We start from the raw sequence: 27,655 nt of genomic DNA on the forward strand, positions 1-27,655 counted from the left end.
TTCAAGTCTCAGGTCGAATTCTCCTCTTTTGACCCATCAGACCCTGGAGGCAGAAGGCTGTCTCTCCTGTGTGCCTCCTTGATGTGTGTTTTCCTCGTTGTTAGAAAACAAACAAAATGGTCAACTTACAAAACCAGTAAGGTTTGTTTGGGGTCACGGTTTTACTGGTTTCGGTCCTCGTGTTTCAGACCCTGTGTTATTGCGACGGAACGTCAGGTGGGAAATTTGTGTCAAAGTCAATTTGCACAGCTTAGGGTGGCTGGGAGGGAGAGGAAGGAAGGGATGTGGAGAAGGAAGGAGGGAGGAAAGAGAGAGGGAAAGAGGGAGGAAGAGAGATTTCCCTTTAAGATGCTCTGAGTGGCCCACCTCCTCCCAAAGCTACCACCGTGTCTCAGTAGCACCACGAACTGGAGAACAAGCCTTCAACATGAGTGTGGGGAGTCATTTAAGAACAAGGCCGCAGCCCCCCTTCTCTACTCCAGTTCCAAGTCCTACAGGGCAACCAGTGCTTCTTCTGGATCCCAGGGACCAGGGGTCATTCCTGTCTCTCAGCTCTTGACTGGTCCAAATTCAGACCTGGGTTAGAACGGACTATCTCTGAGGCTTAAGTTTCTGAACAACACTGGGTTCCCAGGAGAGATGAGAAGCTGGGGTAAAAGATGAGGGTGGACGAGGGCTTGGGAAGAAAAGAGCGATTGTTCTCAGGCAGAAAGAGAGTCTATGTTGAGTGTGGGGAGGAGACCGGATGCCATCGGTCCAAATGGAATGATTCAGAGGAAACCTGAGGAGAAAAAAATGACCAGAGAGGCCCCAGTCAACCTGTTCGGGAAGGAAGGGAAAAGTTAGAGCCAGTAATGATACAGAACAGACACCTCATGCCCCACATCTGCACCTCTGAGATGACGAAGGCACCTGGAGAGCATCCTGTCAAATGCCATAAATCCTCCAGGAGGTGGGGGGTGACAAAGGGTGAGGTCACCTCAAGCTGCTGCCCGGAACAAGCTTTCTCACATGATGTGGCTTTGCCACTGACAGACACACACCCACTAGGCCTTCTAGAATGTTCTGTATGGGGACAAGAGCACCTTCATGAAACATTCCTCAGAGAGCCACTGTGTGCCCAAGCGGACAGGGCGTCACTCCTGGGTCACAAGTGGGTGAGTGTCTGTTCTCACTTTCTAATCTCCCTGGGCACCCAGTCCCCACGCCTCCTTCCCCTGGGGCCCACAGCTTCTGTGAGTGACAGAGCAGCCAAAGCTGACGTCACCAGTTGGTGGTGAAGAAAACTGCAAAGGCTCCAGGCTCGGGCTGAGATGGCTCAGCTGGGAAAGGTGACCAAGGACAAGCCTGATGGTCTGAGATCAATCCCAGGTCCCCACATAGTGAGAGCAGAGAATTGACTCCCTTAGATTGCCTCTGATCTCCACACCCAGGCACTGTGGCATGCATGCTCCCCCAAATAAATAAACCACTTAAAAATAGCATAACTTATTTCAAACAACAAAAAGCTCTGGACTCCACAGTACTGTACACCCCTGCTTGGGGTACGCTCTCCTCCCCATCCCAGTGGCTCCTACCTTCTCCAGGGTGCACCTCTCAGTCCCCTCAAACCTAACTCACTCACTTAAATTAAAAAAAAAAAAGATAGTGAATTCATCGCACTCAAGATGTTGCCCTGAGAACCTGGGACACTGGGTGAACAGAAAGACCTCTGCGTGGGTTTTCATCCGGTTCCATACAATCTGTGTGTCAGCATTATGAGTCTCACGAGGGGGGGGGCATGTGTAGGATCTGCTGTGTACAGGAGCTGAAATGTGACAGTTAATATCAATGATTATTGACTCAACAGACTGGAAGCATCAAGGAGACCGCCTGTGAAAGAGGATCTAGACTAAGCTTACACATCCCGTAACTTCCTTTGAGCCAACCACGGAGCCTTGTGGCTGTCCTCGCTGGAGCGGAAGCCAGGATTCCCCTCCTACTGGAAAGCAAGAACAGAAGGGGTAGGAGCATCCAGAGGTGTCCAGGGAGGTGACAAGGGCAGCCAGGGGAGGTGGCAGGAGAGCAATGAGGTTTTGTGGAGGCTGGAGTTGCAGGAGAGAAGTTGGACTCTCAGAATACAGTGGGAAGAACAGGGGAGGGGGCAGACGTGAGTGCCGGGAAGCAGGTAGCAAGCAGGTGTCACTCCTTTGATAGGGGTCAGTGATGGTGCCTAAGAATTGACATTTCCCTGTCACACTCATCTCCAGATGTTCCTTGCTTTGCAAACAGGTTATGACCCAATATGCCTGTCGTAAATTGAAAACGCCCAACTCAGGAGATAGGGTCAGCAAGGTGCTGAGTACATATAGGATTGTGAGCTTGTAACCTCGGCTTGTAAACTCAGGGACATGTGCGTGTCATCCCATTGCTGGGAGGGGGTAGAGGGTAGGCAGGTAGAGCCCCGGGCCTCACTAACCAGTTGGCTTAGTATTATGGTGAACTCCAGGACAATGAGACCCTGTCTCCAAAAATAAATAAATAAATAAATAAATAAATAAATAAATAAATAAATAAATAAATAATAAAAGTACAGATCCTGAAGAATGACAATCGAGGTTGCCTTCTGACTTTTACATGCACACAGACACACATGCATGCCTGCCCAGACATTCACAGGAACACGTGCACACGAATGAGCATGTGCACAGGGAGAGAGAGGGAGGGAGGGAATACTGTAAGCTGAAATGCCTTGGTTACACTTAACCTGTGGAACACCCCGCAGTGCAGCCCACTGCTATGCAGGAGACTTTCCTCAGTGAGGGCGTGATAGACAGCTGGGGCTCACCATACTGTGCCTCTAACTCCAGGAAAGATCAAAACTCGAAACACAAATTTCGACTCCTCTTAAACACATAACCGTGTCATAACATTGTAAACCTAAGTCAGCCATCGCAGATCCTGCTCGATTGCCTAGTGGGTGTGGCCTCCGGCCAAGCGTCATTTCTCTGTCAAACAGAGAGCAATTTCACAGGAATTATGAGTGTCACTGACACTTCCAGTACCCTTAAGTGTGCCTGTGGGTCCCCACCCCACCCTCTGTCTGAAAGTCACTCAGAACTCAATCAAACAGGTTGATTACAGACACTGAATCCGTGGATATTTTCTTCCAAGGTGGTATTTTTAATATCCCGCCACTCTTTAAGGGGAAGGCCCTTATTCTCCTGCCCCCGGAAGCATTGCTATAAAGCCCCACGCAATCTGAAAGTCAGTTCAGCTGATGGCTTACCATTCCTTCACTGCGGATAGGCTGGCAGCCTCGTAAGATGCAGAAAGTTGACCCTGGGCGGTTGCCCCTCACAGTGTTCCTGAGTTTCACTGAGTCCAGTAGCATGAACAGGTGATGATGTTTGCATACAGTTGAGAATAGAGGATCGACTTCCCAGGTCATCCCTGTCATGTGCCCCTGGGCAGGCAAGTCAGGATTGGAGTCGCAGTCTGATGTGTATAGGGCCCCTAGCAATGCATGGAGAGACAGACTAAGACTGATTAAGTGATGGGAGAGAGGGGCTATGAGGTTGGAAACAGCTTTTCCCTAGCACAGAGAAAGAATCCGGGTTCTGTCTGGCTAATTCACTTCACACCCATTACCATCCTCACCCTAGAGGGAATGGGTCTCGGTAAGACTGAGTCTTGACATCCAACATTCTCCAACCTCCCAATCCACCTGTCACCACACCGTCACCATAGCGTCTTGATCACTCTGTTATACAAGCTTGTGGGGCCTCTGAGCCTCGGTTTCTTCCTCTGTGAAATGAGGCATTCTTGAGTTGCCTGGAATACATTAGTCATACCCGACTCCCACTCTGCACATACGTGCACATTCGCGCACACGTACGCGCGCGCCGGCACACACACACACGGAGGCGGGGAAAGAGAACTCTGCACGCGGCCACGCCCCCGCACAGGCCACGCCCCTCACCTGCTGACCTCGCCCGCCACGTTGTCATGGCGACGCGCGTACACAGGCCGTGCAGGCGCGCCGGGCGCGGGCCAAGCTGGAGACTCGGCAGAGAGCGGCGGGCCGCCTCTCCCCGGGTCTGGCAAGCAACTCCCAGCCCGCGGGGCTCTCGGAAGAGAACAGAGCCCCAGCTTCCTCCTCCTGCCAGGTGAGTGCGGTTCCAAGGATGACTGGCAGAAAGCAGTGGCCATGAAAGGAGGCGTGTCCCCGCCCGGAGTTCTCCAATACAGACTCCTGTTCCCGGGTAGCGTTCAGACACCAACCCTTCCTCCTTAAGTGCAGTCACACCCTGTCCCCAGAGGCATCCCGATGGAGACCTTAGGCCCCATGATGTCCACCTGGTGCAGCTGGGATTAGGAGGGGACTCTCTCCCATAGGGGGTCATCTACCAGCGGGCAGAGAGATCCCTTGCCTAATCTCACATGCTCAGATATAACTCAAAGAAAAATGTATAGCTGGCTCCCACGCTAAGTAGCCCTCAACAGAATTTATCTTCCAAAGCCTGCCTCTAACCCATGTAAGACAGGAGCTGTTTGGCTCGTAGCATGGTATCAAGAGAGAACCAACCCACAGTTTAACACCCTCAAATGACTACAGTATTTTCAAGCATATGGGAGACTGTACGGGGCTAGACTAAGGTGGAGAAACACCGCCTAACCGAAGCAGTGAGAGAAATAAGCCGAGCTTCCAAAAATTCCATCTAGGATTGATCCTGGAGGGGGAAGGGATGAAAGGTAGTGTCTTTCCTGGCCAGAGCTGAGCTGCCTTCCAGGTAACATTTTGGCCTCTTAGTAAGTATTCACAGAACGCTTCTGTCTGCCTGTCGTGGCAGCTCCGGGCACGGGAGATGAAGTAGTGGCCAGAACTGTCAGGATGGCAGAGGGCCCCAAGAGTTTACCCTAAAGCAAGCTAAGACAGAAGACCGGAGACTCCTAGACCAGAGGCCCCCCTCCCCCTCCCCCTCCCTTGGCTGTCCCACGTCCACTCTGGGTTCCGTCATGCAGGTGGGTGTGCTGGTACATGCCTGTGAACACGGTTCCCAGAAGATGAAGGCAGAAGCTTCAGGAGTTCAAGGTCATCCCTAAATGCCTATCCCTAGTCAGGCTCAGTACAGTAGGCGGTGACAGAGAGCAGGGACCCCGAGTATGTCTGTGCACTGCTCACGCTCAGTGCCCACAAATGTCAGAAGAGGGGATCAGATCCCTGGGAACGTGGGGAATGGGTGATCGTGAGCCCCCATGTGGATGCTGGGAATCAAATCTGGGTCCTTTACGGACCTGAGAAGCCAATGCTTTTAGCCTTGGAGCCACCTTTCTGGCCCCCTTGGCTTTCTTTTCTCTCTGTGTCCCCTCACCCGCCCTCAAACTCACAATCCTCCTGTCTCAGCTTCCCTGGTGCTGGGTTACAGGCATGCACCTCCCACCTGGCTCACTGCCCCTTTAGAGATCTCTGTACATTTGGCATTTCCGTTGTTGTAAGATGATGCAGTGTCCAGATCACAGAGCGCCCTGCGTCTTCCTACTTTGCCTTTAGAAGTCAGGCCTTGGACCAGTGGGATGGCTCAGCAGGTAAACGTACTTGCCAAACATGCCCGAGGAGCCTCGTTTGATCCTCATCACCCACCACAGCGGAAGAAACAGATGAGGTGTATGAGTACCTCAGTAACACACACGCACGCACGCACGCACGCACAGAGTTTTAAAGTAAAACTCGAAATCACTCCCTTTCCTAACTCAATATAAGGAGAAATGCGGCGGCTTACAAAGAAGGGATCAGTTGAAGCCTGCTTTTCTCGGTGCTGAACTCCTGGTGTTTTGAACTCCCTGGAAGCTTGTGGGTCTCTGAACTGGAGTCTGAGAGGCCCAACTTCGCATCAGTAATAGCAGAGTTTGTGGTTGCCAGGCAACCTGGGAGACAGTAACTCACCCACAGTGTCTGTAGTAGTAAGCACTGGGTCACAACCAGGCGAAATGAGCAGTGGACGTTACACGGATAAGTAGGCCAAGGGAGGGGCAGCCGTCGTGGGTGACATTCAGGTTGCGGTTGGGATATTTAGAGCTCTGTTTTGTTTCTCTAGTTAAGAGATACCGTCAGGGATCTGGAGAGATGACTCCAGGGGTTGTTACGGGTTCTTATTGCTCTTGCAGAGGGCCCAGGTTCAGATCCCAGCACCCACGGGGCAGGTCACAGCCACTTGGAACTCCAATCCCAGGGGATCTGGTGCCCTCTTCTGACCTCTGCATGTTCCTGCATGCGCCCGGTGCACATACATACCCTCACACGTGTTCACGTAAGGTAAGTGAATGCATTTGTTTAAAAGAAGAAATACCTTGTGTTTGATTATCATTGATTACGACCTTTTAATGCTTCTCTGTTAGTGGTCACTGTTAGGAGAGATGACCTTTAAAAGACGGGGCTAGGCCACCACCTGGCCGCTCCCTGTGTCCCTCCCCCTCAGGGCTCAATGACGCTAGGAGACCGTCTTCACTTTACTCCGGTTTAGAGTGTGTTTCTCTAACCCTACCCTTTCCGGACCGTCCTGTAGGGAAATCAGAAAGAATGAAAGCGTATTTGAAGAGTCCCGACGGTTTTTTTGTCCTGAAGAAAAGCACCACCATCGGCAAGCATGAAGATTCAGACCTCGTCTTACAGGTGAGATACACGGCGCCACCCGCACACCTGTCCCATGCGCCCCCAGGTCTCCTCGGCGTGAGGTGGACTCAAGTCTCCCTAAGGCCAACTGCCACATGGGGCAAGCAGCCACCTCCCTACTTGTACAGCCAAGATCCATTCAGGAATATTCCCCATGGCATCTGAAGGTGGTGGGCCTTCTGTTACTGACTGCACTCAAGTCCCAAGTTGTCCCCTGTCCAGAAGCAGCTTTCTGGGGGAGCTTGGAAGGTATGCATGGGGCAAGTACATGAAGTGCCCTCCCCCACCCTGTGCCCAGGGAAGCATCTCTTTTTCCAATGCCCCTCCAAGGCCTTCCCTTCAGTAGCCTGGCTCTGAAGGACCCCTGGAACCCAGGAAGCTCTGAGGTGAAGCCTTGGGCTTAGCCATAGCCTCCTTTAATTGAACTTCATTTTCTGATGAGCTGTGGTTTGGTCCAAAGCCTCAATTCACTGACAGCCAAGGAAGTGAAAGAAAGAGAAGAAAACAGAGACTCAAAGGCTCTTTAAGTATCCAAGCGGGCTATAGTACTCTTGGAGGCATAGAGAGACACGGGATGGAGCCTCCCACGGCAGAGGGGCAGGCATCCCCGAGACCTTGTGCCGCGTGCCTTTAATAAGCTTTATTCTGAAGTGGGTGAAGGGTCACAGAAGATCCCGAAGAGAGCAGAGGGAGAACCCCTCATGGTTTCCTCAGTGGTTATGCTGGTGCGACGTATAACAGCCGCAAAGCGGTCCAGGCTGCAGTGCCGTGCGGTGCGTGTGTGCGTTAGGCAGGGGTTGCCCGTGGAGGGTGGGTACCCGTGATTTTATCATGAAGGCAGATTCATGTGCGGAAGCCAAGATGCAAAACATCTCACTTCCTACAGTGGCCCCTGTCTTCTTCACATTGATAATTCTGCTGTTCGAGGAAAGGTCCATTAATAAAATCGTACAGCGTGTGATCTGTTGAGATTCCGGTTCGGTTTGGATTGGTTTCCCTCTCCCTCAGGCCTGGAGATGTACTTCGGTTGCTAGGCTGTTTCTTTTTCACTGCTGAGTAGTACTCCACGGTATGGACCTTCTGCTGTGTGCTTAGGTGTTCACGTATGGGACATGGTGACTAGCTCTAGTTTGGGGACACCGTACTAAATAATTGCTCGTTTTAGTTTGCTGTCTACTGCCCTGATAAGCACTAGGGCCGAAAGCACCTCGAGGAGGAAAGGGTTAATCGGGCTCACGTTTCCACAGCCCAGTCCATCCCTGAAAGGAAGTCAGGGCAGGAACTCAAACAGGGCAAGAACCTGGAGGCAGAGCCTGTAGCAGAGGCCATAGGGGACACTTATTCACTGCTTGCTGATTACTGGCTTGCTAAGTTTGCTTTCTTACACACTTCCAGGACCGCCTTGCCCAGGGGCTGCACCATCCACAGTGGCCCTGCCCTCCATGTCAATCATTAATCAGGAGAATGCCCCACGGGCTCATGCAAAGGCCAATCTGATGCAGGGGATTTTCTTAATCGAGGTCCCTCTCCCAAGATGATTCTAGCTTGTGTGGAGTTTATAAAACACCTACCCAGCACAGTCCTGTGTCCTGTGCACCGTTTTTGAGTAGACATGAATGTCTGGGAATATGATGGTAACGTCACATGGAAATGTCCGTTTGGTGCTAGGGAAACTGCCAGACTTGTCCAACAAGGCTGTGCGGCTTTCATTTCCACCAGCAACGTAAGAGATGGTCTCACCGTACAGTGAATGCCGTCCGTACTGGGCGTGACATTTTTATTTTCGGTACTGGGAGTGACAAAGGCAGCATAAATCTATAAATCTCCATATTTGCCTCCTTTCTGATTCTAGAGAGAGGGCGTCCAGCGTCCTGCCATTACATAGCAGGCTCGTTAGCATTTCTGGAACGTTCGCCTAATCTTAGAACAAAATTCGACCAATTTAACAACAGCTCGCCATATCTCCTGGGTCGCTTTTCTCACGGCTGAGACCAGAGAGCCAAGGGAAACCACAGAGAACCTTGTCTGAGCGCACGGTATCTGGGAGGGTTCACTCCATGGGAACGTGGCCCCTGTGTGTGATCAGAGCATCATGGTGTCAGGGATGCGTGGCAAAGGATCTGCGGACCTCATGGCAGATAGGAAACAGCAGTAATGTATAAGACACCAGGGCAGATACATCCCAAGGACGCGATCCAGTGACCCATTTCCTCCTCTTAGGTCTCACACACACACACACACACACACACACACACACACACTTCCCATCCACTGCCAATCATCCCATCTTACTACAAAGCTGGGCATTGAATTGGAATCCTCAGCATCTCCATGGAAACCAGCCTCCCAGACACTCCAGAGTTGTGCTTCACTGAGGCCCAGGGCTAGCTCTCTCCACCTAGTCAAGTCAGCCATCAGAATTAGCTGTCACATTCCCCTTTCACACGGTCTCTTACACGACGACGGCTCCATGCAAGAGAGCAGAAAACCTGTTCAGTGCCCACAGTGGGAAAACCGAGAGAAAGAATGGGTATTTCTTCACAGCATACTGAGAGTTTGAGGCAGGCATGGTGGTGCACGCCTTTAATCCTAGCACTTGCAAGGCAGAGACAGTGGATCTCTGAGCTGGAGGCCAGACTGGTCTACAGAGGAAGTTCCAGGACAGCCAGGGCTACACAGAGAAACCAAATTTCAAAAAACCAGAGAGAGAGGAAGAGAGGGAGAGAGAGAGAGAGAGAGAGAGAGAGAGAGAGAGAGAGAGAGAGAGAAACAGAGACAGAGACACACAGAGAGACAGAGACAGAGACACAGACACAGACACAGGAAACCGAGAACAAGCCAGAGGAGGTAGCATGTGGAAATAGGAGGACAGCTTTGCGGAGTTGATGGAATGGGATCCCTCCTTGCGCCTTTACACAGGTGGCAGAAATTGGATTCATCTGCCCAGCCTGGCATCACAGGTGCTTTTACCCCCGGGGGCCCCAGGGATCTTCCGTTAGATTAGATTAGAAAAATCATAAAGGTTTGAGAAGGCACAGGCTTTGAGAACAGAGATGTGGGCCTGAACCTCTCAGGGCCATTTCCTGACTGTGTGGCTGTTAAGTGTGTGTTCCCATCTGTAAACTGTGTACCTTTCGGGGTTCTCGTGTTGACTGAATGAGAAAAGGCAACCAGGCGCCTGGCACACAGCGCTAAGTAAACACCACTGCGATCATTATTATGATCTCGTAAAACGAGGCCGAGAGAAATTCTCAGGGGTGGGAGGGGGCACCCACGGAGCCTGGAAGCTGCTTGGAAAGCGGCAGCTAATGAGAAGAGTTATTACACGGGCAGAAATTGAGTGGCGTTTGATATAAAAATAATTGGCCGTAGAGTGTCCTTGGCCTCGCTCAAATGGATGTCACCAGGGTGGAGAGACGGAGTAGCAGTTAAGAGCAGGCTGCTAATAGAGAAGCCAACACCCACAGGAGGCTCACAACCCCCGGCAACCCCAGTTCCTAGCAAGTACAATGGGTAATGTTCACATGTGCACGGACCACACACAGACCCACACACACTACTACTACTACCAATAATAATAAGAGGAAGAAGGAGGAGGAGGGGGAGGAGGAGGGGAGGGGAAGGAGGAGGGGGAGGAGCTGCAAAGACAGCTTAGAGTTTAAGGGTACTGGCTAATTTATCAAAGGACCCAAGTTCGGTTCCCAGCACCCCCTCGAGACTCACAAAGTTCCAGGAGGATCTGACAACTTTTTCTGGCCTTCGAGTGTACTCCCTTAACCCCCATCCACCCCCCCCCACACACACACACAAAGAAATAAATAAAAATTTTAAAAGTCATGCCTCTGAATAAAGTTCGGGAACCTAAGGAAAGAGAGGGAAGGGCAAAAGAAAACACAAACAAACAAACAAAACAAACAGAAAAACAGCTTTGAAATGACACAGCAGCTACACTTAACAAATGATTACACAAGATTTTTACACACCAGTGGGGCTGGTGAGGCTCAGATCCACTTCACAGATACTTACCTGGCATGGCAGGTGCTGGTGGTCACAAGACAGGTGCTGGTGGTCACAAGACAGGTGCTAATGGTCACATGACAGGTGCTGGTGGTCACAAGACAGATGCTAATGGTCACATGGTAGGTGCTAATAGTCACATGACAGGTGCTGGTGATCACATGACAGGTGCTGGTGGTCACATGACAGGTGCTAATGGTCACATGACAGGTGCTGGTGGTCACAAGACAGGTGCTAATTGTCACATGGCAGGCGCTAATTGTCACATGGCAGGTGCTAATGGTCACATGACAGCACGTGGTGCCTCATAGCTCTAAGGGAAAGGCCAGAAAAGGTCAAGGAGTACCCACTACCCACAGGAGAGAGGAAATTTCCTGTGCAAAGGCCCTGGGGTGCTAAGACTCCTGGTGAGCCCAAAGTACTGACAGAAAAGCAGTGGGCTCATAAATAAAACTGGGAGGGTGGGGCTGGGGAGATGGCTCTGCAGTTAACAGCACTGACTGCTTTTCCAGTGGTCCTGAGTTCAATTCCCAGCAACCACATGGTGGCTCACAACCATCTGTAATGGGATCTGATGTCCCCTTCTGGTGTGTCTGAAGACAGCTACAGTGTACTCATATATAATAAATAAATAAATCTTTTTTAAAAATCATCAACTTTAGGGTTGGGGATTTAGCTCAGTGGTAGAGTGTTTGGGTTCGGTCCCCAGCTCCGAAAAAAAAAAATCATCAACTTTAGTAAACAACTGAAAGTTCTGCTTTCATTTGATTACAGCTGGTTGGGTTTGAAGTCGGAGGCTGTCTGAGCAGCTCTGGTAAAGTAGTGAACGTGGTGATGTTCTCCTTCAATTTGGAACCTTGTGTTTTAGTTAATGAAGCAAATTACTTGTAAAAGCAAATAAAAAAGATGTCTTAGGAAAAAAAGTTGGGAAGTTGGTAGAGAGGCAGGTGGGACCTCTCATGTGTCCATGAGAGTTCTGGTGTGGCCTGGAAAAGCAAGAGGAGAAAGAATCAGAAGGACCCTCGGCAAGGGAAGGGACCGGATTTCATAAGGGCCGTTCTGGCTGCAGTGCTGCAGAACCTCCTCTCCCTACTTAACCCAGCTCAGCTGAGCGTTAGACCCTCCTGAAGTGTATTGTACAACTTAATGTTGGAGGTGGTTATTGGCAGAACCTGTGTGTCTGTCTGTATGTCTGTCTGTCTGCCTGTCTCTGTTTATCTGTTTCTCCATCTCTGTCTCTCTCTGTGTCTCTGTCTCTCTGTGTGTCTGTCTGTCTGCCTGCCTGCAAAGGCCAGGTGAGGGCTCGGGAATCCCTCTGCGCTCAGCTAATCAATTTCAGAGCTTTTCAAAAGAGTAGCAAACACCCTAACCACTGAGCCATCTCTTCAGTCCCAACTTTCATTGTAGAGACAGCTTCTCACCGAACCTGGAGCTCAAAGACTGGATTCCCCGGATCCATCTGTCTTCACCTTCCCACAACCCCCGACTGCTAGGGTTACATATGCCCCTGCCTGCATGCATTTACGGTGGGGATCAGGAGTCAGGTCCTCCTGCTTGCTTGTGAGCACAGTGCAAACTGAGCCATCTCCCCAGCCCCTTTTCGCTGTTTATCAGATGGACTCTTGCACTCTTGTCTCTCTCTCTCTCTCTCTCTCTCTCTCTCTCTCTCTCTCTCTCTCTCACACACACACACACACACACACACACACACACACACACACACACACACACACACACAGAGGAAGTAGTTTCCATGACAGCTGTACATCACTGTGCCTGGCGAGCATGATTGCTACCTAAGCTTTTCTGAGAAAGGGCGTCAGTTCTTTTTGAGTGGAGAAATGGCCCCATCCAGTGGCCAGTGGGCTTTTCACAGGCTTACAGTTAATGCTGGTTCAATGCAGGCTCCTGACTTTCAGATTCCCCTGCTTACACATCCCAGCTACCCTCTTCCGTTCTGGGGAGCATCCCCTTCTCCTCCTCCCTTATTTCTGTGATGACTAATCTCATTGCCAACCTGACAGGTTTCAGAATTCCTTAGGTGGTGTTCCTTTTGAAGGTGTGTCTCCCGAGGCTGCTTCCATAGAGGAGTAACTGAGGGGATGCCTGGCCGGCCAGCCTAGCCATACTGGCAAGTTCCTGACCAATATGAGACCCTGTACCCTAAAAAAAAAGGTGGACAGCACCTGAGGAGAGACTCCTGAGCGAGGCACACGCACACACATGAATGAACACACCTGAGCACACACATGCACAATGACACACATACCCAATGTCACTCTGTGGCATAAAACCCACCACTGTTGTTACCACCACTACCACCACCACCACCCACACACCAAAGCGTGTAAACGGGTCTTAAAAGGCTAAAACCACACAGCCATCCCAGAGTGGCAAAGCAGTTTCATACGTGAGATTCTGACTCCAAGCTTTTCCATATGGCTTTGGGGACACCTAAAAACTCCTGTGAGCTCCCAGAGACAATAAGGCAGCCATCCAACGCTGTTGAATGCTCAATGAGAGTTCACAGTAAGCCAGGGAGGGAACATATTGGGCTGGCGCCCTCTGCTGGGTATCCAGTGTAACAACAAGTTTTCCTACAAGTGACCGGAGGCTGAACTGGGGATATCCATTAGGTCCTATCTGGGGTACAACAGACAGATCCTCAGAGTAAAGAAGCCTAGTTGCTTAAGCAGAAGCCTGTCGCTTGGGGCTTGGGGCTGGAAAGGACATCCAGCTGTCAAAGCAGCTAGTGTGAGGGTCCGGAGCCGGTGACCAATGCTCCTGCTTGGCAAAACAAGAATCAGAGAGCCTTGCTCTAAGTGGGCAAGCGAGGCTAAGTGGTCAGTGCAGGACTTATTGGGACGATGGGGCCTTCTCACAAAGCCTTTGCAGCGGAGCGATCTCTGTTGCTCTGAGAGAGAACCTTGAGCAGGCAGAATGAACGGGAAACCGGTTGATTGGTTTCCGGTGGTCAGGTAGGTGAACACAGCAGTACCCCAGTGGGATACAGGGTGCAGGCAAGGTGTTCAGTTGCCTCAGTCACCATTCCTGAGCGAGTGCAGTGGGTAACCTCTGCGGGGCTGTGTGGTGAGACTGCGTCGCTGGGAAGTGGTAGGACCGCCTCTGGCCGTTGAGTTAGAACAGAACAGTTCAAGTGTCAACTCTCTGCTCCAAACTACACATCTGTTATCTCGCAGATCTCTGCTCAGAAATCCGGGTGGATTCAGTCTCTGCTCTGGATCACTCAAAGCCAAGATGAAAACGTTGGTCCTGGAGTCCTCCCCGACATCCTGGGGATGGTGCGCCCCCCGGTCCATTAGGGCTTTGGAAGAATTTGATTCCTTGAGAACGTCTTTTTCCTGTTTGGTGTCCGTTGGAGGGCATCCTCGGGTTCTGGAAGCTGCCCACATTCCATGGCTTCTGGCATCTTCAGCTTTAAAATCAGCAACGGTGGCTGGGTGCCCGTGGCTCCCCCCTCAGACTCTTCTCTCTAGATCCAGCTATTGAAAGGCCGGTCTGGTTGTGTGTGTGTGTGTGTGTGTGTGTGTGTGTGTGTGTGTAAGAGAGAGAGAACTGTATATGTGTGTGCACAGATGTTTGTAAACACATGTGAGTATGTATGGAGATCAGATGACAACTTCAGGTGTTAATGTTCAAGTACCACTCCCCCCCCAGGCCCGCAACACACACACACACACACACACACACACACACACACACACACACACACACACACACACATTTTTCACATTTTTTAACTCTCAGTGACCCAAAACTCACCAAGTAGGTGAGGCTATCGGGCCAATGAGCCTCAAGGACCCATGGTTGGGATTCACCACCACAACTGGCTTTTTACATGGGGATAAACTCAGGCGTTCATGCTTACAAAGCAAGCAAGCACTTTACCAACAGACACCTCCTCAATCTTTGAAAGTCCCCTCTTGGGGTTGGGGATTTAGCTCAGTGGTAGAGCGCTTGCTAGGCCCTGGGTTTGGTCCCCAGCTCTGAAAAAAAGAAAAAAAAGAAAGTCCTCTCTCTCTCTCTGTCTCTCTCTCTGTCTCTCTCTCTCTGTCCCTCTCTCTCTGTCTCTCTCTGTCTCTCTCTCTCTCTCTCTCTCTCTCTCTCTGTCTCTCTCTCTCTCTCTCTCTCTCTCTCTCTCTCTCTCTCTCTCTCTCCTCTGACTCAGGTAGTCCCAGTTGGATAAACCAGGTCTGCCCACGGATTAACAGTCTTCCTCATATGTACACAGTCCTGGCTGAGCTTGGATGTCAACTCCACAAGAACAGCCTCTATCAGATTGGCCGGTGGGCATGTCTGCGGGGCATTTGATCGCCGATCGATGTGTGCCCTCTCTGGGTGGAACCATCCCTAGGTAGGTAGGTAGGTAGGTAGGCCTGGGCTGTGTAAAAACTAGCAGCTGAGTATGAGGCTGGAGCAAGCCCATAAGCAGCACTCCTCCACGGCTTCTGCTTCAATCCCTGCCTCCGGGTTCCTGCGCCGACTTCTGTTGGTGATGAACTGCATCTGTAAGCGGAATAACCCTTTCTTCCCCCAAGATGTTTTCGGTTAGTGTTTATCTCGGCAACAGAGGTGAAAGCTAGGCTAGGACCCGAGCTTCGAGTCTCAGCTCCCACAGGAAAACCCAGGTGTGGCGGCACACACATCAGTAAGGCAGGACTGGGATGTGCCGACGGGAGGAGCCTCGGGCTTGCTGGCCAGCCGGTCTGTCCAAAGCAGAGATTCAGTGAGGGTCTGGTCTCAAAAGTTAAGGCACGGAGTGATGACGGTATCTGTCATGTGACACTGTTCCTGAGGAGACTGAATGTCTACTCACCCCCCAGACAGGGAATGGGGACAGACCAAACTACAGTACCACTCAACTCAAACGTGGAGAACCAATGAGTGTTATTGGGGTTACCTACAGGAATATAGGTGAGGGATCACTTACAAGCGCCCGCCCCAGTATGAGTGAGAGCTCACATAGCTGGGAACCTGGAGCTCACTGTACAGCCTGCAGGCAGCTCAAGAGGTTGGAGTGTACTTTCCAGGTACCTGCTTCTTCCAGGCAGCTCGGCTTGTCTGAGTGTCTGTCCCAGCAAGCCTTACTGCTTATATAAGCTTGGGAAGGGAGGGAGAGAGAGAAGGAGGAAGGGAAGGACAGGGAGGGAGGGAGGGACCTAGTGTATCTGTTCGTTCCCAGGAACTTCCTGAACGGTGCCTTTGAGTTGTTTACTTCCTGAGCTTAAAGCCCCCAGCAGGATGTAATGTTTCATCTCCCTTAGAACATTCTGTTGTTTTTTTATCTCCCTTTTAACATCTTGTGTCTTAAGTACCTTCCCTCCAAGATGGACAGATGTATCTTGGTGTAAACTTAAGCACACTACCCAGTGTTTGTCTGTATGTGTGCTGACACACACAAATGAGGACCCAGCAAGGAGACTCAGTGGCATCCTCTCCTGGCAGCCCTTGAGCAGCAAGCATCGCGAATGTTGCTCTCTTCATTTTCCTGACCGCCATTTCCTTCATCTCAGTCCTCAGACATTGACAACCACCACGCGCTCATCGAATTCAACGAGGACGAGGGCACCTTTGTCCTTCAGGACTTTAACACCCGCAACGGCACGTTTGTCAACGAGTGCCACATTCAGAATGTGGCAGTGAAGCTGATCCCTGGGGACATTCTGCGGTTCGGGTCTTCGGGGCCGACCTACGAGCTGGTCATCGAGAACCCGTCCCAGGTGAGCCCAGCCATTGCGCGGTGGCGGGTGGGAGTGGGGTGCTACGCTGGCTTGGGCATTCGGTCCTGTTCTCAGATACAGCCACCGGAAGCACTGTGCAACCCCACACTGCCCGCATATGACATAGCAACAAGACTCTACCCAATCTCAATCCTGGTGCATCCCAGGGGGATTGGGGAGGGAAGCGCGTCAGCGCCCCCTGATGGGCACTTCATTGCACTACATGCAATTGCTTGCAAAGTGCGCATCAGTTCAGACCCGCAGTGGTTTCAGAGGGGCCGGAAGCAGTTGAATGATTCTGAGAACAGAGAGATGGGCGCCTCCCTTCCGGGCTGCTCCACTCTGCTCCGCTCTGCTGCTATTCTCTGGTTGCACACGGATCCTCCATAGGGCAGAGTCTTCTCCATGGTACGGCGAACGCCCATGTCTGTGATCGGCACAGTTATTTTGGTCCAGATCAGAAGTAGGTCTGAGGTCACAGTCTAAATTATAATCTCGATTTACGTTGAAGAGAACTCAAAACTCAGGAAGCCTCAGGCTGAAGGAGGCTGTGGTTATCAGGTTTGGAGGCGAGCACCTTTATCCACTGAGCTATCTCCCCGGTGCTTTCTCAAAAAGACATTTTCCCAAGGTTATATAGTTCTACAACGAAGTACATGCGTTTTGGGAGTGGGTTGGGGGGTTTTGAGGTGTGTGTACCCCTGGGAAAGTATGTCTACAGCTACAACAGGGAATGAGCGTCACGATCCCCGTCCCCGCCACCACCCCTGACTGCCTCCTGAATGTGGAGGTCATTTGCTTGCCAGCTGCCATCACCCAAGGGTGGGTTACTCAGCATGAACCTCACCTATTGTATGGTAAATCAAGTAAATTCTCAGGAAACTCAAATAAGTCCTCAAGAGTCACGAGCCCTCGAAAAGTGCTTTCGAAATGCACCCCCACACACACACACACACCCATAAGAAGCCCGTGGTGTTTGTTTCTTTTTTAAAAACCGTGCTGGAAATACATTTGTCATGGAATTCACCATCCTCAGTCAAGCCCGTGGAGCTAAGCTTGTTTGCTTTAAGTCCCTTCTCTCAGTTGTGTGGCCATTCATAGAACCAGCTTAAGAAACTGAAACTCCAGGCCCTCGAATACTAACCCCACCACCCCTCATCCTCCCCCCTCCACCCCACCCTTCAGCCCCACCCTTCCCCCCCACCCCTACCCCTTCACCCCCCACTCCCCTCACACCCACCCTTTACCCCACCCCTGTCCCAACTCATACCTCATCCTTCACCCCACCTCTCACTCCCTACCCCCATCCCCACCCTTCAGCCCCATCTCCCACCCCTCACCTCCCATCCCAACCCCTCATCCCCCAACCCTTTATCCTACCCACCTCATCCCTCACCCCCACCCCCTACCTCTCACCCCCATCCCCCCCCCACCCCCCCATCCCTCACCCCCACCCCCTCCCCCAACCCCACCCCATCCCCATCCCCATCCCTGTCCCCACCCCCCTCACCCCACCCCTCACCCCCCCCACCCCCCCCCCCTCACCCCTACCCTTCACTCCCTGCCCCACCCCACCCCAATAGCTCAGACAGCCATTACTCCTTCTCTGTAAAAGCCGCTTCCTGGTGTGTATCAGTTGCTCATAACAAAAGCCATGACAGGGGCTACTCGAGGGAGGAAGGGTCATTTTGCCTCACAGGCCGAGGGTAGCACAGTCCCTTATGGTGACAGGAGTGTGGGTAGCTGGTCACATGACTCCCACAGTCAGGAAGCAGAGAGACAGATGCCGCAGTGCTCAGCTGCTTTCTCCTTTTCGTGCGGACTTCGAAGCCCGTGGGACGATGGTACCCACGCCAGGTACATCTAGGGTGTGTCTCCCCACCTCAGGTAACATCCTCAAGATAGCGCCTCACGGGCAAGCCCGGAGATGCGTCTCCTAGGTTATCTTCCCCAGGATGAGAGACGGGCTGGGTGGGCTCTGCTACTTTCCTGTGAACTTGCTTTCTGTTGGTCTCGAGACCTGGACTGTGGGCTACAGAAACAAACAAACAAGATGGTAGGGGGATATAGCGAGAGTGTCTCATGAATCTCATCCAACATTTGGGGGACATTTTCTTTTGTCTTGCATATGAAGCCCAAGCTAGCCTTGAACTCACTATGCAGCCAAGGATGTCTTTAAACTTCTGATCCCCCTTCCTCCTCTCCCTCCTCCTCCCCCTCCCCTTCTCCTTCCTCTTCCTCCCCATCCCTGTCCCCCTCCTCCCCCTCTTCCTCCCAAGAGGAGTTACTGCTCCTCCTCCCTCCCCCAGAGGTTAAGAGCACCCCCTCTTCCCCTGAGTTCCTCCCCCCCCCATGGTGGCTCCAACCATCTGTAATGGGATCCCCTCTTCTTGTTCTGAGGACCCCCCATCCTCCTAAATAAATGAATGAATGAATAGTCTGGGATCAGTGGTGTACAGGCCCTGGGTTCAGTCCCACTGAAAAAAAAGTGAAAAAAAAAAAAAAGTGCTGAGGTTGGAACCCAGGGCATACGTAATTCATGCCGGAGAAGCGTGTCATTAACCAAGCCGCATCCCTACCTCTTCAGGGCTTGCGGTTCCAATTTTCTGCCAAAGCAGATCCACGAAAGTCATGGGTTCCTCTTCTCCTTTTGAGTTTCTGTAGGTGGATGAGAATCATTCAAGGACTAAGCTTCCTGGCTTTTGTCTTTAAAACAAAAATCTTTGTCTGTCTGTCTGTGTTTGTGTGTGTGGCATGCGTGCACCACGGCATGTGTAGAGGACAGAGGACAAGCTCAGGTGTTGTCCCTCACCTTCGACACAGGATGTCTTATCTGTCACTGTGTATACCAGGCTAGCTGGCCCATGGGCCTTGGAGAAATTTCCTGTCTCCATGCCCCGTCTCACAGAGGTACCCTTACCACAGCAGGCTTCACATAGGGACACGAACTTGGGTCCTCACGCTTGCATGCGGCAGGCCATGTCCCTAGCCCCTAGGTTTCCTCTCAGCAGTGGCCAGATCACTTGGGCTCTAATCTTGGAGGACTTTACCAGAGCCCCTCTGGTGGTGTGAAAGCTCAAACCGCTTCCCTCACTGCATCCCCCCCCACCCCCAGTCTGCTGCTCCTGACACACCCTGTCACGGGAAGGGAAGAAAACACACTTGAGTCACAGGCTTCCTCTTCCGCCTCAGCTTCTGCCCAGAGCACACCTGGCAAGCCTGGTTCTCCCCCCCCAATCTTCCTCAGTTGATGATGACAGTGCTGCCTGGTAGCTAGTGTTGAGCAGTCAGGGAGGGCACCAGGCGCTCCATGGATATCCTCTACTTCAGTTCCTTGAAATGCAGGTAGGCGCCATTAATAGCCGAGGCCCAGAGAACACACACTCATCTCTGTCAAGAGGGAAGAGAACCAAGTGGAGCCAGATTTCCTTAAAGATACATCCTGTCCCCTTAACCAGAGGGGCAGGTGAGCCAGCTCCTGTCCCCTTAACCAGAGGGGCAGGTGAGCCAGCTCCTGTCCCCTTAACCAGAGGGGCAGGTGAGCGAGCTCGGGTCCCCTTAACCAGAGGGGCAGGTGAGCGAGTCCCGAGTGTGGGAAATGTGCCTCCCCAGAAGAGCGCTGAGGCTCAGGCTACTGAGCTCGGGGGAGGATACTTTACAACTTTGCAAGCCTCCACACCAGACCACCATGGCTGACCCACGGCTGAGCACAGAGAACAGTTACTGTGACCACAGTGCAAGCCCTTTCCTCACTGGCTGAGTGGCCAGGAGGGTACAATCCCACATCACCTGAGCCTTGACTTTTCCTTCTCTGCTTATATTTGTCTTTATTTTGTCTGTTTAAAAGATCATTTTATTTTCATTTGGTTGTGTGTGTGTGTGTGTGTGTGTGTGTGCGCGTGCGTGCATGCGTGCACACATGTTTTACAGCCTGTCTATTTTAAAGCTTGTCAAGCACAATCTTGATATCAATAATAATATATAAATATATTATATACTTATATATTATAATGTATTATATTTAATATGTTACATAGTATAACATACATTATATTATATAATGATAATAACAGTCTTATTAATCTTATACTCTCGTTCTGTCACAGTTTTGTTTTTGTTTTTGTTTTTGTTTTTTTTGAGACAAGGTCTCTCTATGTAGCCCTGGCTGACCTGAACTTACTATGTAGACCAGGCTGGCCCAGAACTCAGAGCTCCACCTAGGCTTCCCGAGCGCTGGGATTAAAGACGAGCTCCATCACGCCCAGTCCTTCCTCTCAGTTCATGTTGACAGGCAATTAGACTAGCAGAGTCTGGGTGAGGAGCCAGTGTTCTCTGTTTGTCTGCACTTGGACCTAAGCTGGCTCAAGGCACTTTTAAAAACGAACCATTATTTTGTTCCTTGTACTGAGCAAAGCGGAGTCCGGTACCTGTGCTTGTAAACGAAGTTGTATCGGGACACAGCCTTGCCTGTTCATGTGGCTGCTGCCTCTGTTTACCTTCCGGGTCCACTGGCAAAGTCAGTTCACCAACCTACCCTGGCAACACTGCTGTGCCCCCTCTTGCTTTACGCAATCCCCCAAAGAAGAATTTAAAAACAGGCAGAGAGAGAAGGGACTAACTCGCACTGAGCCCTCCTCTGTTTGCTTAGGGCTGTGTGGGTTAATAGTTTACTCAGCTAACTGAGAGGTTGGGGAAAAGTAGACTTTGAACACTCTTTCCACTGTCTCTTTAAAACAGCAACGGTGGATATGCATATGCAAATGTGTTCCTATGTGTATGCAAATGTGAGTATTTGCATACTCTAGCCACGTCGAGGTAGATGCTCTAGGTCATTAATATAAACTGTACACCTCGAGTGTTACAAAAGGAACCTGGTCCTTTGGGAGGTTTTGTTTTGTTTTGTTTTTTGAGAACTTAGGAATGTTTCCAAAATGTAACTTCTGAAGCAGGAAAGTGGGTTTGTTTGTACTCTGAAGCAGGCCGCAACTCAGTGGTTCTCAACCTGTGGGTCGCAACCCTAAAAGACCATTGGAAAAACAGCGATATCTATACAATTTATAACAGGGGGCTGGAGGGAGAGCTCAGAGGTTAAGAGCACTGACTGCTCTCCCAGAGGTCCTGAGTTCAACTCTCAGCAACCACATGGTGGTTCACAACCATCTGTAATGGGATCTGACACACGGGCATACATGCAGACAGAAATAAATAAATATTTAAAAATTTTTTAACAGTGACAAAGTTACAGTTATGAGGTAGGAACTAAAATAATTGTATGGTTGGAGTCACCACGCCGTGAGGAACTGTATTAAAGCAGCGTTAGAAAGGCTGAGAACCACTGCTGTAGCTGGACGTGGGGTTTGTGGTTGTAGCTGAGTGGCTTTTTACTTCCCATCCCTCTTAAGTTTTCACTCCCTGTCTTACCCTAAATCTCTCCCTCCCCGGGCCGCCGCCGTTTGACTTAAGTTCCGTATGCAGTAAGCCTGTCGGAACCTGTAGGGCGCCTTGCCTGTGGGGACACGGTGGCACTTACGCGAAGTCTCAGTGAGCTTATTGTCCAGGAAATTTTACTGTTGTCAGGTGACAGAAACCCAGATCAAAGTGAGCAAAACAAACAAACAAAACCGTGTAACTCGAAAGCATCTGCTTCCGGCCTGACTTGCTCCGGGCCATCCAGTAATGCTCAGGAATTCATCTCGTCCAGTGTCATTAACTCACTACCTCAGCAGACTCTGCACCAGGCTCACGGGAGCAGGGCCTCGCCTGCAGCCTTGACAGCAGATTTGATTGTTTTGTTTTCCCAGTTATTTGTCTTGGGTGGTCATGTGACTATCTGGAACCTCTCACTGATGGCTCTCACAGGCATTTTCCTGGGTCTGAGGGATCAGCTCTTAGGACGACATGAATTCAGAACTGAACGGGAGGGGCTGGGAAGACGGCCCAGTGGGTAAAGTGCTGGCTGGCAAGCATGAATTTGGTCTTTGATTTCTACATGTTTCATGTGAGCGTGCATATTTGCACGTGTGTGGGCCAGTGGATGTGTTTAACCGTGTGCACTCGAATGTGGGGTGGTTTGAAGATGCTTGCCCCACGGAGTGGCACTGTTGGGGGATGTGGCCTTGTTGGAGTAGGTGTGGTCTTGTTGGAAGTGTGTCACTGTTGTGGTGGGCTTTGAGACCTTCCTTCTAGCCATGTGGGAGCCAGCCTTCTTCTAGCTGCCTTCGGAACATGAGGTAGAATTCTCAGCTCCTCTAGAGCGCCATGCTTGCCTAGATGCTGCCATGCTTCCCGCCTTAATGATGTTGGACTGAATCCCTGAACCTGTAAGCCAGGCCCCAGTTAAATGTTGTTCTTTATAAGAGTTGCTGAAGTCATGATGTCTCCCCACAGCAATGAAACCCTATTATGACAATATGGAATCCTAAAGTTGATGTCAGAAGTCATCCTCAGTGACGCTTTGACCTTATTCTTTGAGGCAGGATCTCTCAATCAAACCCAGAGCTCACCAATATGGGTAGTCCAGTAGCCAGCCTGCTCTGCCTTCTAAGGCTGGAGTGACAGGTGGGCCGCCATGGCCGCCAAGCACTTAAATGGGTTCTGGGAATTCACACTCCAGTCCTCACACCCTGTGTGGCAAATGCTTTAGCTCCTGAGCTGTTGTCTCCCCAGCATTCACACAAAAGAGCTGGGCAGAGGCCAGCCAGGCTAGCTAGCCGAACCTACGAACACCAGATTCATCGAGAGACTCTGATTAAATACTGAAGTAGAAGTAATTGTAAAGGACAGCTGGTGTTGATCTCCGGCTTCCACATGTATGTGTGCTCACAAACATACATGCGCCCATACATGCATCCATATACATGTGAAAAATTGAAGAAATAAAAGAACGTGTGTGTGCACATGCACACTCGTGCGCGCGCGCGCACACACACACACACACACACACACACACACTCACACACACACATAGAATTGAGAGAGGGGAAGAAGTCCCTTCCTTAGAAAAGTCAAGGTGCATCCCAGCGCCGCCCAGATGTCCACAGATGGGGACACACTGATGGTGCATTTCAGGAAGAGTTCCTACTACCTGAGCAGAGCGCCCCTGTCAGGATCCAGAGATGACGATAATCCGTTCTCCACTGGAACGGTCTGCTCCGGGGAGGATGCTGGAAGATGCCGGGTGAGAGGCTCCACCCAGAGATTTCTATCTTCACTGACTTTAAGTAATCTCGGCTTTGAGAAGGCCATGGTGTCAGGCCATGGTGTCTGCAGCAGGATGGAGGATGGGGACTGGAGGGCTGGCGGGAATGATCAGGATAAGCATCGGTCGTCTTCCCCCAGCTCACCCGTGCGTGCTGTTTCCTCTGTGCTGAACTTCTTCTAGAGGGACCTGCTGATGCATATGGAATCCGGAGCCAGGGCCCTTTATATCAAAGGAAAGTTCCAGAAACCGGAACAGGAGGGCGTGGGACAGCAGACTACCCCGGGGAAGGTGTGGTACAGACTGGGGCTGGGGGACCAGAGGGACAGTGCAGACCCCTGAGGATCACCCGCGGCTTCCTGTCCCTACTTGTTGCACATGCTTAACCCAGCTTCTACCCAGAAGGGCAAGGCTCTGACCTGAAGGTTTACAGAGAGGAGAGAACACCATAAGCCAAACGCAGGGAGACAAAGGCCAAAAGAAAGGCTTTGGGAACAAGCAGATTCAGAGGTGTCTACCTTTAACGGTCTAAAGCTTAAGGACATCACTTGGTACCTCTAGGTCCAACAAAATATAATCTTGGTCTCTCAGACTGAAAAGCCCCAGCATAATGTTACTCTGGGGGTGGGGCTTAAATACTTTTACCCCATTTGAAATTATGGAGCCACCTCTGAAGGCTGTTTGGCCAGGTACCAAACAGCGCCTTCTGCTGGCCTGGCTGTGGAACTGCACTTTTGTGTCCAGCCTATCTGGTAGCCAGAATTGTCATTGCTGGGGAGCACATGGGTGGGGGTTGTGGGGAGGCGTCCTTCCAGCTATGGTGCAGTAGTGAGAGCACAATCAGAGGAAGTGGCTTGGCAGTGGATCTAAGGAACTCCCCTATTTGGGTGAGCCACTGCAGATAGAATCTGTACTTGTTTGTTCGTGTGTGTGTTTTGGTCTTGTAACTTAAGATCTAAAAATCAATCAAACAAACAAACAACCCAGGGCTGAAGGGGTTATCTCAGTTGATAAAGTATTTGTTTTGCAAACATGCAGAGCTGAATTTCATCCCTGTGTGATGGTGCTTGCCTTTAATCCCAGCACTCAAGAGGCTGAGCTGGGTAGGCTGTGAGTTCAAAACCAGCCTGGTCTACGTAGGGAGTAACAGGTCAGCTAAGGCTGCATTGAAAGTAGAGTGGTCCTGTAAAACAACAAAGCAAACGAGCGAACAAACAAAAAACTGAACTTGATCCTCAGGCCCCTTGGGGTGGCACATTTGTAATCCCAGCTCTAAGGCAGTGAAGTTGGAGATGGGTCGGTCTCTGGGGCTCACAAACCAGACAGTCTAGCATCCTGTGCCAGATCCAGGGCAGTGAGAGACTTTGTTTTGAAAGACAGACAGACAGACAGACAGGAAGGAGGCAGGCAGGCAGGCAGGGAAGGAGGGAGGGAGGGACTAATAGGTCCCAAGGAACACCTGAAGTTGTCTTCTAGCACACTGACACAGACACACGCACACATGCACACACACATATACACATGAGTACACACACATATGAACACAAGTGGCATACTAGCCTTATTTTAACATAATTACAGAAAGGCTTTAATGGTAACAGTTCACTGACACCTTTTCCCATTATTGCCCCATTGTCAACAAATATCAAGAACAGAGAGAGGATCCATTCTGACTCCTTACTATAACTGCACCCCAGGACCCGCATCCCAGCCAGCCAGGACCTATGCTGCATTCCACCACTGTACTCCTGCACTACGTAACACTCTCTCTCCTTGGCAGGCTTAAGGAGCCCTGACCAGACATCCTGGAGACCGTCCCTTAGTCTGAATACACCAGAGACCTCCCTCTGACTAGACCGGGTCAAAGCTTTCAGAAAGCCCTGACCAACTAAGGTGGCCTGGACTTACTGCCCCAACCCCTCAGGGGCACCCGATGTCACCTTCTCCCTGGATGAGGGCAGCGCCTGTCAGGTTTCTCCATGCTAGAGGCACTGTTTCTGCTCTCTGGGAGCAAGAACCAGTTATAGCTCAGCCTCCATGGGAGACATGAGCCACCTACGGGGAAGCCACAGAAAACTCCATTACAGAGGTTCCGCCTACCCGGAGGTCTTCCTCCCCTCCCCCGAGGAAGACTCCTCCTCTCTCCCAGGGTTTACTTTACTCAGTTGTACGTAGCAGGACAGCCTTGGGTCTTTATTTTACACATTGAATTACAATTAACTGTTTATTTTTATGGAGAGAGGGTGAGGCCTCAGAACATGTGTGGCTGTGTGTGGAAGCCAGAGGACAACCTTCTGTGTGAATGCCATCTGTGTGACTTTGAGACCCAGAAGGCTGTAGGGATCTGTATGGCCGAAACAGGGAGGTTCAGTGTGAGACCCCAGGAAATCAAAAAATAATGAAGATGGAGATGCAGCTGAGGAGACCCCCCAATGTCAATCTTGCCAACGTGCACATTCACACAGGCAAACACACAAACGCACACACAAACACACCATTCTCACACATGCACACACATGTACACACAGTATCTCACACATGCACACACATGCACACATGTACACACAATTCTCACATGCACACACATGCACACACATGTACACAATTCTCACACATGCACATACATGCACACACATGTACACACAATTCTCACACATGCACACACATGCACAAACATGCACACACATGTACACATACACACGCAAGTGCACCCACACACAGAACACACAGAGAGATGCTTTTGTTTAAAAAAGAACGAAGGCTGTCATCCATCCCAAAGTATAGTCAAGGTCTGGTGTTCAGCTAAGTGGTTGAGATCCATGGTGTTTGCACCTCCCCTCTGAAGTGAGGGGGTGTATAGTCCTAAAGCCACTGAGCCACACACCCTCCTGAGATGCCATCTAGGTTTATCTAGATGAAAAGTTAACTGACGGGGTTGGGGATTTAGCTCAGTGGTAGCGCTTAGAAGGCTCTGGGTGAGGTCCCCAGCTCGAAAAAAAGAAAAAAAAAAAAAAAACAAAACAACAACAAAAAAAACAAAACATTGTCCCATTAGCCCATATTTGAGTCGGGGTAGAGGTTCAGTTTGTATGGGGTATGCAGAGCAGAAAAGTTCAAAGAGAAAGAAAGGAGAAAGGGGTAGGAAAGACAGCCAGGAGTGGGAAGAACTCGAGTTTATAAGACACGGTGCAAAGCAGCTTGAGTGATATTACGATGGGGTAAATTTTGGGTGTTCTTTGAGATACCAGCACTCTCCCTGCCTCAGCCTCAGACACAGACACAACATCTGCTTTAAAAAACACGGTTCTCCAGGGTTTGGCCCATATTTATCATTTTTTTTTCTTCTTTTTTTTGGGGAACTGGGGACCAGAAAAGTTCAAAGAGAAAGAAAGGAGAAAGGGCTAGGAAAAGCTCTACCACTGAGTGCTAAAGAACTCCTTTATCAGTTTATAAGCCACGGTGCCCCTCTTTTCTCTGGCTCCCCCTTCCCCTCCTGGGCTCCTCCTCCTTCCCCCTCTCCTCGCTGGCTCCTCCTCCTTTCCCCTCTCCTCCCTGGCTCCTCCTTTCCCCTCTCCTCGCTGCTCCCCCTCCTTCCCCTTCTCTTCACCTCCTCCTTTCCCCTCTCCTCCCTGGCTCCTCCTCCTTTCCCCTCTCCTCGCTGGCTCCTCCTCCTTCCCCCTCTCCTCCCTGGCTCCTCCTTTCCCCTCTCCTCCCTGGCTCCTCCTCCTTTCCCCTCTCCTCGCTGGCTCCTCCTCCTTCCCCTCCTCCTCGCTGGCTCCTCCTCCTTCCCCCTCCTCCCTGGCTCCTCCTCCCACCCCTCTCTCTTGCTGGCTCCTCCTCCTTCCCCCCTCTCCTCGCTGGCTCCTCCTCCTTTCCCCCTCTCCTCCCTGGCTCCTCCTCCTTTCCCCTCTCCTCCCTGGCTCCCTCCTTTCCCCTCCCTCGCTGGCTCCTCCTCCTTCCCCTCACCTGCTGGCTCCTCCTCTTTCCCCCTCTCCTCCCTGGCTCCTCCTCCTTCCCCTCTCCTCCCTGGCTCCTCCTCTTTCCCCC

The 27,655-nt window shown here is 51.1% G+C and overlaps 1 protein-coding gene across 1 annotated transcript in view; it reads left to right on the forward strand.

Annotated features, from left to right (window-relative positions):
- The first annotated feature begins 3,995 nt into the window (after positions 1 to 3,995).
- Positions 3,996 to 27,655, forward strand: part of Fhad1 (forkhead associated phosphopeptide binding domain 1) — a 118,989-nt gene continuing 95,329 nt past the window's right edge. Inside the window, exons 1-3 of the mRNA XM_032895089.1 lie at positions 3,996 to 4,148; positions 6,546 to 6,652; positions 16,204 to 16,410. Of these exons, the coding sequence (XP_032750980.1) occupies positions 6,560 to 6,652; positions 16,204 to 16,410 (300 nt within the window). The 5' untranslated portion in view covers positions 3,996 to 4,148; positions 6,546 to 6,559. The remainder of the gene's footprint in view (positions 4,149 to 6,545; positions 6,653 to 16,203; positions 16,411 to 27,655) is intronic.

Source organism: Rattus rattus, chromosome 1 (genome assembly GCF_011064425.1).
Source record: "Rattus rattus isolate New Zealand chromosome 1, Rrattus_CSIRO_v1, whole genome shotgun sequence".
Taxonomy (NCBI): domain Eukaryota; kingdom Metazoa; phylum Chordata; class Mammalia; order Rodentia; family Muridae; genus Rattus; species Rattus rattus.